At 46.3% G+C, this 10,926-nt stretch overlaps 1 protein-coding gene across 1 annotated transcript; it reads left to right on the top strand.

Moving 5' to 3' along the window:
* The first annotated feature begins 9,557 nt into the window (after positions 1–9,557).
* Positions 9,558–10,568, top strand: LOC126648131 (olfactory receptor 14J1-like). The gene has a single exon (XM_050330836.1). It carries the CDS (start codon positions 9,609–9,611, stop codon positions 10,566–10,568), a length of 960 nt encoding a protein of 319 aa, XP_050186793.1. The 5' UTR covers positions 9,558–9,608.
* The last annotated feature ends 358 nt before the right edge of the window (positions 10,569–10,926 follow it).

Here is a 10,926-nt window from a genome sequence, read left to right as displayed (position 1 = left end):
CTGTCTGACGTCATATAACATTGCCCAATTGATGGTCTTAGGTATTGCATTCCACAAACCTATTGCTATTAACTTCCTATATTGCACCAGCCGCCCATATTGAACTGGATTGTTCGGATCCCACTCTGGATTCTGATTGGGAAATATTACATCTACTCTTTCAGGCAATAAGGCAGCATGCTCTCTTCCTGTTCTGTTTCTTTTAATACAAGCTCCTTTTCTGTTTCTGTTAATTCTGACAACATTACTTCTATGTCTTCCCAATCAATATCTTGGTTCTTTACCAATAATTCAAACCTCCTAGCTACTCCCTCTGGATTCTTTCTAAAGTTCCTTGCTTCTTTTCTCCAGTTATTCAAATCACTTGTTGTAAATGGTACTTTTATTCGTGCCTGTTCCCCTGCAATAGGCATTATTCGTCGAAGAGGAGCTATCATATAACTCCCTTCGTCCCTCTCTTTTACTTCTTTCCGTGCTGCAGATCTAGTATAGTATGAATAACTGGTCCCCTCCCCGGGGTCTTCTTCCTGGGTTTCGGTGTCTACTCTATTCTTTTTCTTCTCTGTTCTCTTTCCCCGTTTTTGTTCTTCACTTTCACTCTCCGTCCCTGCCAAGCCATCCTCTACCAACCTCCTGGCATGGTTTACGCAGTCCAGCCGCCTCTCCTTCTGTATTTGGATGAGACGCTGACGACGCTCAACCTGCCCCGAGACACTGCCCTCTTCGTTTTCTTCTGTTCCTTGCGTATCTCTCTTATCTTCTATCTGAATGACTATGCTTAATTTCTGTGAGTTGTCTGCTTTTTCTCCCTGGTTTACTACATCGTTATTTTCTTTACTGCATCTCAATTCGGGGAAACCACCACTGTGTACAGTATTTTAAAAGTGTCTTTTTACTTATGTTCCTCCCTGGAATCCCCCCTAAATCTTTCCAATGCTTCAGGACACATCCTAAGGGGGTTTTCATATTTATATCTTTACTTTGTTGGCTTCCCATTATTATTTTCTGGATCTATACCTCTATATCTAACTGGATCTTTCTTTGTGTTAACACTTCATGCACACAATTTTCAATCGCTTCGTCCGTCTCTGGCCTGGCTTCTCGCGAAGAACAGGAACCGCAGATCGGGACTCCCGTTCGCTTCGCAGCGATGCTGCGTCTCAGTCACTCTCATTCACACATGCACACTTTTTATAAAACGTTCTTACCTTCTGGTTTGTATTTGAGCAGACTGCTTTACCAAGTAAGGTCGCGAGATGTTGCTTGCAGACCATGAGATTTTGCTGCCGGGTATTTAGTCTGCGTTATCACAAAGCAACAGGACACTGCTGCAAGCTAGAAGATATATTGTTTACAGACACTACAGCCAAGGTGTTACAAACCCTTGCCTATGAGTGTTTCGACAGTAAAATCTCACCCACTTAGTCCTCACCGAACCTTGATTTGCTCTACACCGTATACAGTATAAGGTGAGTACTCGATTATATTTCTGCAATTATTACACCAAGCTTCAACGTAAAGTGAGTAATTACAAAAAAGACAGATTTTTATCCTAGGATTCAGGCGCGCGGTCAGCAACTTATTCACTTTTATGAGATTGCATGTATTATCCTCTCTTATATAAAATTGTAAGACGTCTTACAAAGTGCACTTCTTTACAAAACTCTTTACGGACAATAGACAAAAATAAGCAGAACTCTTTTCTATACCTTTAAATTTCAAGCAACATGTTAATAAGAGATTCTCCACATTCCAAAAACTCTCTCTCAAGAGAAATTGTTGGAAATGCTCCCGGACCTTGGAAACAATTCTAGATTAGTTAAAAACTGGTTTTAGTTGAAAACCGTCCGTATCCTTAACCCTTAAAGCGCAACTTTAAACATATTGTAATCTCAGCAACGTTTCACACAAAACAAAAACTTCACACAAAACAAAAACGAACCATAGTAAAAGAAGAACACACAAGATATAGTTTTGGCAGGACTCTAACCTGCTCTTCTTTATACCTGGGCCTCTAACCCAGCTTTGGCAGGACTCTAACCTGCTCTTCTCTATACCTGGACCTCTAACCCAGCTGGGATTAATGCCAGGGCGTCCCCTCGGCTTTCCCTTCGGGCGGTAACGTCTTACCCCCGTCCTAACAAAGCGCTTTGATTCCAAAAATGTATAAAGTAAAATACTTCTTAATTTGAAGCAGGAGATCTTGTCCACCGTTGTGCGTAAGTCCGAGGGGTCTGGGAGTCTCTTACCGACAAAGGTTCCGTCGGAGGGCCCAGAGAGTCCCTGACCCCTGGGCTTTGGTTCAGGTGGACTACCACCTCCTGCCTGGCTTCGCCAAAAATGATACCGAATTTGCCCCAAAGAAGCACAGAGAGACTGCTTTAGAGACAAAGTTTCATGCTCAAAGCAGGAGGTATTTTATTAGCAACGCATTGGGGAGCCCTCCAGGTCGCCCTGGGCAAAGAGCTCCGTCGTTAACAATTAGTGCAACCCTTTTATACAATTTCTGAGCAGGGATTACCTCATTATACATGTATATTCATTACATTGCAACATCTACTTGTAATATTCATATATAGGCGGAGTCTGGGCGGAGTCTTCAATTTGGGGAGGTTTGGAGGTGGGAGATCCGGAGCCTTCATCGGGGGAGGTGGTCGTCTGGTTGGTCTTCCTCGGTGTAAACTTTTGAACTTTTCTCAAATCTTTCCTAATTTGGGTAGTTTCCTTGTGATGTTGGCAGGGTCTTGGTAACCTTGGCCCATCCTAAATCTGCTGATGCTACTATCTCCTTGTTTTGTGTTATCTTATGGTTTTAGTATCCTTTTTATCAACATGTTCTGTTCTGTTCCTCAGACAATTTATTACCTCCGTGGTTTCCTAATGCTAAGCTTTCCTGTAGTGCTTTACATTTTTGTGTTTTAACTTCTTGTTTTTCGAAGACTGCTTCCTTTTGAGTGGCTTCAAAATCCAGCCAGGGTCAACCCACTACACTAACCCCTGTGCTTGAGGCCCTTTTGTTATGTCACAGCCCATCCTCTCCATTCCAGAATAGCCCTTGGCAACCAAAGAACAAACACCCTACACTCTCAAAGTGAAGCCCCACCAGTGTGTCATGGGCTCCTTTGTGATGTCATGGCCTACCCTCTTCATTCCAGAAGGGCCCCTGGCAACCAAAAAAACAATGCCTCACACCCCAGAGTGCAGCCCAACCCATGTGACATGGGCTCCATTATGATGTCCCGACCTGTCCTCTCCATTCTGGAATAGCCCCTGGAAACCAAAGAACAACATCACAGAATGTCAAAGTACAACCCCACCCATCTGCCATGGCCCCTTTGTTATGTCACAGTCTTTCCCCCAGGAAAGAAAGCCTTTGGGTTTCAGGTGGAGTTGGTGGGACACCATGGACACTCCATGGGCAGCAAGAGCTTTCTGTCCTGCCACCTTTTGTCTCAGAAGAATATTTGACCATATTCAATTTTGAGAGTCATACCGGCAAGTTCAGTGCAGGGCTCCAAAAAGCAAACAACAACACCTCCACCTAGGAAAGAAAGCTCTTCCCTGGTCTGTCATGTGCAGCTGGGGGGCACTGTTAACACTGCATGGGCAGCAAGAGCTTTCTGTTCTGGCATCTTTTGTCTGGGAGGAATCTTCGTCCGTATTCAATGCTGGGAGTTGGACTGAGGGTTTAAGTGAAGGCCTCTGAGAAGAGATCGACAACCCTTTCCCCCAGGAAAGAAAGCCGGTAACCTTTGGGTGTTAGGTGCAGTTGGTGGGACACCCTGGGCACTCCATGGGCAGCAAGAACTTTGTGTCCTGGCACCTTTTGTCTGGCAGGAATCTTTCTCCAGGTTCAAATTTGGGAGTCGTACTGACAATTTCAGTGCAGGGCTCCTGCAAAGAAACAACAGCCCTGCCATCCAGGAAAGAAACCCCTTACCCTCGGTCTCTTTTCCAGTTTTTCAAATATAACCTTCAGGGCAGCTTTTTGCCATCTCTTCCCTTTGGAATTTTGAAGATAGACTCGGTCCCATGTTTAACACCTCAGACAAATCCCCATCTTTTCCCAAAGCTGAGAGGTGGAAAGAACTGTTGTAAGATTATTAATATAATAAATAAGGGGTCTGCATGGACCAAGAGAGACCAAGATGGTGTGTAACAGAGTGCTTTATTGAGAGAGAACAAAGCCTAAAGTAGCATTTTTGAATTGTAACACGTCCCAACAGGTAACCCTCTCAACCAATCCTGCCAAGTTTCTTCACTGCTCATGTACACCGGAGTTCCACAGACTTCATTTCCCAGAATGCTCTGCTGGCACTTCTGAAACCCCAAATGCTGCATCTCCCCCCTTTTTATTACAACAAGATACAGAACAGTGCAATTCTAAAACTTTTTAGTTGTTTTTTTTGTTTGTTTGTTTTTTTTTTTAATATATAACATTTCTCATTTAACATAGTAACTTTATTAACTGTATTACCTTTATGGGTCTGCAAATTGCAGCAAGTATTTACTTAAGGCTTTATTTTAGAAGTCTTGGTGGTAACTTAATAAGAATCTAATACTTTGTTTTCCTAAGGATTTTAGTGCAACTGGGTAAAACCAAAAACTTTATTAAACAATAACTTTATTTACCTAAGGATTGAGTGTAAGTGAGTAGAGCAAAAACTTTATTAATCTGAGGATCTATATATTACTGGGTGTCCCAGTTTAAATGAGACACAGGTGTTTTGCTGAGGATGAGTTATGAGAAAAGACCCAAACTCCTCCCTCTAAGCAATTTTAAATCAAAAATTAAGAGGCTCCAATTGAGAGAAAAAAAAGTTATGGAAAAAGGAAAAATAACAGCCTTTTATTAAAAGGTATGTGTGTATTGGTAGAAAGAACAGAAGAAAACAAGTAAAATAGCCAAACAATCTTCTATACCCACCAAAAATCCCCTTCAAAACAAACCAATAAACAAGCAAAGGACAAAAAGTAAACAGTTCAGTTTGTGCCCTTTGGTGCAATTCTAACCACAGGCAACAGGGGGTGCCGTTGGGTCACTAAAGATGCAGAACTTGTAGTGTCCTGTGCCAGTCACCAGGGGGCAGCTGTTGGATCACTGGAGATACCAAGCCTGCAGTTATTTACGATGGCCAGCAGGGGGCGCTGTGGAATCACTGGTCACTGCCATGTGGGGGTAACACACTCTGGGGTGTGTTGGAGAAACTGAAAATGGGTTTCCCTCCCCTTTCCCACACACACTGGGAAAAGGGGAGAGAGAGAGGGAAAAAAAAAAAAGTCCTCCAAAATGGGAAAAAAAACCTCACTCTATTCGGCTGGTTGAATTGTGCGGTTTAGTTTTCCTTCTCCCTTTGATTGGCACAAGGACCACTGCTAAGAAAAGAAATCAATGGGAATGGGGAAGGGGAAAAAACCTTCCCAAAATAGTTCCTCTCTGATGAAAATCCAAGCAGGATCCACAGTAGGCAACCAGGCTGAGAACAAGAAAAAACAACACACTGAGCTCTCCTCCGACCTTGTTCCAGCCTCAGTAGAAAGCCTGAACTCCTACCCCCATTTCCCAGGGAACGAGGAAGAAAAAAAAAAAAAAAAGAGCTCCTCACCCCTGTTTCCCAGCAGACGAGATTCTGAGCCCTTAACAAGAAAACAGGTTCCTTTCTGCTCCTTAAGTGCCCACTTAACAGCTCTGCATGTAGTGGGCAGAGGGGAGGGAAAAAAAATCCTGCTGAGTTTCTAAGAACCAGCTAAACCATGACCGGAACCCTCCAGTTTGCAACACTCCAAAGAGCATCGCTGATGCCCAGGACAATTCTGATCCCCCTCAACAAACACTCCTCCAGCTGTGACCCTTGTCTGGTGGAAAACACAAAGGGATGTGTGGGAGGGTTTCACTCAGAACAGGGAGAATTTTGGAGAGGGACCTTTACACACCCAGATCTTGATGTGTCCACACAGCTCTGTCTGGGTGTGGGTGTGAATTGACTGTGGTGTGAGTGTTGTTATTGGGAATCTATAATTCAGTCAGAGTTCAATTGTACAAATTATATTGAATCACTTGCTAACTGTTAAGTTGGTCAATGATTAAATGCTACTAATCTCTTTTGCCCCCTTATCTTTCTGTTCAAATCCTTTGCACTCTGACCCTCCTATATCCCAAGGCTCTGTGTAAATCACTCCCTTTCATAGAAAAAAAAATTTCTGTGACTTCCACTTTAAAATCGTCCTCCTCAGCTAAACTACAAATTAACTCCAATTAGTTGTTGAAGACTTGAAGACACAAAGACAATTAAAGAAAAAGAAAAACAATTTGGTCTTCTGTATTTTAATGAGCCCCACAGTGTGTTTAGAGACAAGTCCATCATCCCCAAGTACTGAGAGAAGACTGAAGAAGCTGCTCAAGAAGTCAGAAGCCAAAGCCCAAGTCCCTTGAAGCATTGCTGGGCCCCACTGAGAGCAGGCACTGACAAAGCCTTCCCAGGGACTCCTTCGAGCAGATCCTTGCAGGCCAGGAGTGCAGGCAGACAAAGGCTCTGGGCAGTATCACAGTGGTTCCCTGATTCCATGAGACAACATTCCTAATTTACTGTCTGGACTTGAGGGAAATCACAGGAAGGGTCATGGTTTGTCAGGACTTGCTTTTTTTGAGTGAGTCCTGGAGGGCTTTCGGAGCTGAGTCCTTGAACCTCAGGTACTGAGGGGAGATTGTACAAACCTGTCCATAAGTGAAAGTCAGAAGGAAAACCCAAAGTATCTGGAAGCATTAATGGGTCCCAATGAGTGTCACTACTGACAAAGTCTCTCCAGGGAATAATTAAAGCACAGAATTGGAGGCCATGATTGCAAAAAGCTCTTCAAAACTCAAGTCAAAGTACCTTAACAAACCTGTGGTACCTTGAAGCTTTAACAAGCACCACAGAGGGCCATTCCTGACAAAGGCTCTCAAGGGACTCATTAGAGCAGATAATTGGAGGCCCGGACTGAACAAACCTCTTAAAGACTCAGTGTCAAAAAGAAGTGTCTTAATAAATTTACCTTGAGTGCCTTGAAGCATCAATGAGCCCCACTGAGTGTCACTACTGATAGAGAATCCCAAGGGACTCATTAGAGCAGATAATTGGAGACCATGAATGAACAAACCTCTCAAAAACCTCACTTTCAAAAGGAAAAATTCCTTCAAAACCCTTGGTTACCTTGAAGCATTAATGAGTCCCACTGAGTGTCACTACTGACAAACTCTCCAGGGACTAATTAAAGCACAGAATTGGAGGCCATGATTGCACAAACCTCTTCAAAACTCAGAGTCAAAGGAAAAGGCAAAGTACCTTAATAAACCTGTAGTGCTTTTAAGCTTTAACAAGCCCCACTGAGGGCCATTCCTGACAAAGGCTCTCAAGGGACTCATTAGAGCAGATAATTGGAGGCCAGGACTGAACAAACCTCTCAAAGACTTAGTGTCAAAAAAAGTACCTTAATAAACCCTGAGTGCCTTGAAGCATTAATGACCCACTGAGGGTTGTCACTGTCTGGGGCTCTCAAGGGACTCGTTACAGCAGATAATTGGAGGCCATGGTTACACAAACCTCTCAGAGATGCAGAAGCAAAAGCAAACCTCAAATTGCTCTGAAAATCCTGCAGGCCCTCGAAGCCTTAAGAAGCCCCCTGAGCTCCCCTCCTGACAGAGCCTCCCCAGGGACTCTGCAGCAGCTCCTTGGAGGCCCTGAGTGCAGGGAGGCAAAGGCTCTGGGCAGCAGCTCAGCTGCTGAGAAAAGCCTGGCTGGCTTTGGAGAAGTTTCCTTCCTTTCCAGGCTTCCTCCAGCTTTGGGAAACGCTGCCTGGCAGATTGGCACCACCTAAGAAGGGCTCTGGCAGGTTCCTGGGAGCAAAGCTGGCCTGCCCTGGACTCCAGCCCAAATCTTTGGAGCAGGGAGACACCTGAGAGTTCAAAAGAGGAGGCTGCATCTTTGACAACATTTGGGGACAAGCAGGCATTGCTGCTCTGTGGATAATCTGCATGTGAATGGTTGTTTTGAGTTCAAGCATTCAACTAAAATAAAGGTGGGTATCTCAGTGTTTTCTCTTGGGTTTAGATAAGAATATTTACTTTTTTCTGTGCAATTCTATTATGAAGTTGGTAGATTAGAAAACAATCATGGTGACTTTTCTCTCATGCAAACTTTAATTGTATCTTGGACATTTTGAATGAGAACTGTATGAGACAGATCAAACTCATAGGAAAATGGCACAAATACTATGGGAAAACATGAAAAGCATTAGGATGACATGTTTGTGGAATTCAGATTTTTCTCCTGAAAAAAGTCCCTGGACTTGTCCCTTGGCTAATTGGATATTGATGTTTTCTGACCTGCTGTTCTCCTCAGTAACACCTCAGAGTTTAGGAAGACTCCTCCCTGGGTGTTGGTGTCAGGTCAGTCAGCAGGAAGGGCAAGGTGTCTGCAGGTTGGGCAAAGATCTGCGAGCGTTGGCACATCCCAGGCCCTGCTGCAGCATCCCAGGCCCATCCCAGCAGGGTTCCCTTCTGCCAGGGCTCCTGCAGGGCTGTGAAGCCGGGCTGTGCCCCCCAGGCTGCCCCAAGCTGTCCTGCAGAGCAGGGTCCTGCAGCCCAGGGGCTGTGCTGGGGCAGCAGCTCTGCCACCTGCCAGGGGCAGCCTCAGCTGGGCTGGGGAGCTCCCTCAGGGCTGGGCAGGGGCTGTGGGGGGAAAGAGCAAAGCCTGGCAGGGCAGGGCAAGTTTCTTCCCTTATCAGCTGAGAGTTTCCTGGGGCAGGGCTGCTCACAGAACCAGAGCAGCCCAGCACATTTTCCAGGGGATCCTTCAAGGGGAAGGTCCAAGGAGGGATTTCTCTCAAGCTCTCAAGCCACATGCCTGGTGGTTTGAGTTCCAGAGGGACATCTGAGGAGCTGCACAGGGCTGAGAACACCTTCCTGGCACTGGTGGTGTGTGGGAGGTGGCCCAGCTGGCTCAGGGGGAGGCTGCCCTGAGTGCCCAGTGGGCTCTGCCCTGGCCTCTCCCAGCTGGCCCCTCCCTATGCATTCCTTGTTTCTCAGCTTGCCCAGTGCAGAGGGGCAGAGCTGCTGTGCCAGCCCAGGAGATGCTGTTGGGTTGGTGAGATGAGCCACGGGTGTCCTTGGCTACAAGGGGGGTGCTGAGCCCTTGGGACAGGCTGAGACACTGAGGGGTGTGGGATGGATCCCTCTGCTCTCAGCAGTGTCTGGGGGCTTTTCAGACCAAACTGGGAGTGTGATCAATCTCCATCTGAGGAAGGAGCCAACCCAGGGCAGTTGGGAACAAGAGAGAGGGACAGAGCAGCTCCCCTCACTCTGCACTAAGGCCCAGACAATCCTCCAGCCTGGCAGGATCTGCTCTGTTCTCTCTGAGTGCATCAGAAGTGCTGAGGGGTTCTGACATCCAGGAACACTCCTCAGGAGAGATAGGGAAATTTGAAGAAAAAAAAAACAACAAAACAGGTGGGGAAGTGTAGCAGGGAGTGCCTATTGGGAAATGGCTTTGATTTTTCTCAAGAAGTTCTTTGCTAACATATCACTGATATTTCCTCCTTGGACAGTGCCCCACAGCAAGTGGCAGCAAATGTCCAACAGCAGCTCCATGGCCCAGTTCCTGCTCCTGGCATTCGCAGACAGGCGGGAGCTGCAGCTGCTGCACTTCTGGCTCTTCCTGGGCATCTCCCTGGCTGCCCTCCTGGGCAATGGCCTCATCCTCAGCCCCACAGCCTGCGACCAGCACCTGCACACCCCCAGGGACTTCTTCCTGCTGCACCTCTCCCTCACAGACCTGGGCTGCATCTGCACCACTGTGCCCAAAGCCATGCATAACTCCCTCTGGGGCACCACAACCATCTCTTTTATGGGATGTGCTGCTCAGGTCTTTTTCTTTACCTTTTACATGTCAGCAGAGTTTTCCCTCCTGACCATCATGTGCTACGACCGCTATGTTGCCATCTGCAAACCCCTGCACTACGGGACCCTCCTGGGCAGCAGAGCTTGTGCCCACATGGCAGCAGCTGCCTGGGCCTCTGGGTTTCTCAATGCTCTGCTGCACACAGCCAATACATTTTCCCTGCCCCTGTGCCAGGGCAATGCCCTGGGCCAGTTCTTCTGTGAAATCCCACACATCCTCAAGCTCTCCTGTTCACACTCAGGCTACCTCAGGGAACTTGGACTCATGGTGTTTAGTGCCTTTTTATGGTTTGGTTGTTTTGTTTTCATGGCTTTCTCCTATGTACAGATCTTCAGGGTTGTACTGAGGATCCCCTCTGATCAGGGACGGCACAAAGCCTTTTCCACGTGCCTCCCTCACCTGGCCGTGGTCTCCCTGTTCCTCAGCACTGGAATATTTTCGAACCTCAAGCCCCCTTTCATTTCCTCCCCATCCCTGGATCTGACTTTGTCAGTTCTGTACTCGGTGGTGCCTCCAGCCCTGAACCCCCTCATCTACAGCCTGAGGAACCAGGAGCTCAAGGATGCCATAAGGAATTTGATAAGTGGATGCTTTTCCAAAGCATCAAACTGCCTGTTTTCCGCTACGTAGCATTCAAAATGGGAGTCTCTTATGGCCCAGCTTTCCTGCTCAGCTTTTTGAGGGAGGTCATTGGGTTCTTCTTGCAGTAATTTTCTGTGCAATTAAATGTTATGCATCTGCCTTCTAATTTAGCGTCTACCCCTTGAATTTTACCCAGAGATGTATAAATGATGCTTTGTGCTTTCTTATTATTTAAACAAAATAAAGGACCCTGCAGTGCCTTCTTTTTCCAAGACTCTTCTTTTTAGCTGTTCCTAAAGCACAGTACACTGCAGGACAGGGGGATTTGCAAATGGCAAGGGGACAGGAATCCCAGCACAGCAGCACTGCCAGGGAGCAGCAGAGCTTGGGCTTTGCAGAACTGCTC

This window comes from Myiozetetes cayanensis, unplaced genomic scaffold (genome assembly GCF_022539395.1).
Source record: "Myiozetetes cayanensis isolate MyiCay16 unplaced genomic scaffold, myiCay2020 scf443, whole genome shotgun sequence".
In the NCBI taxonomy this organism is placed as follows: domain Eukaryota; kingdom Metazoa; phylum Chordata; class Aves; order Passeriformes; family Tyrannidae; genus Myiozetetes; species Myiozetetes cayanensis.
The sequence above is the reverse complement of the archived record's forward strand: the minus strand, read 5'-3'. Positions and strand labels throughout refer to the sequence as shown.

What these genes read in the sequence shown, in the direction of transcription:
- LOC126648131 (XM_050330836.1), top strand. Translation starts at nt 9,609, where the DNA reads ATGTCCAACAGCAGCTCCATGGCCCAGTTCCTGCTCCTGGCATTCGCA.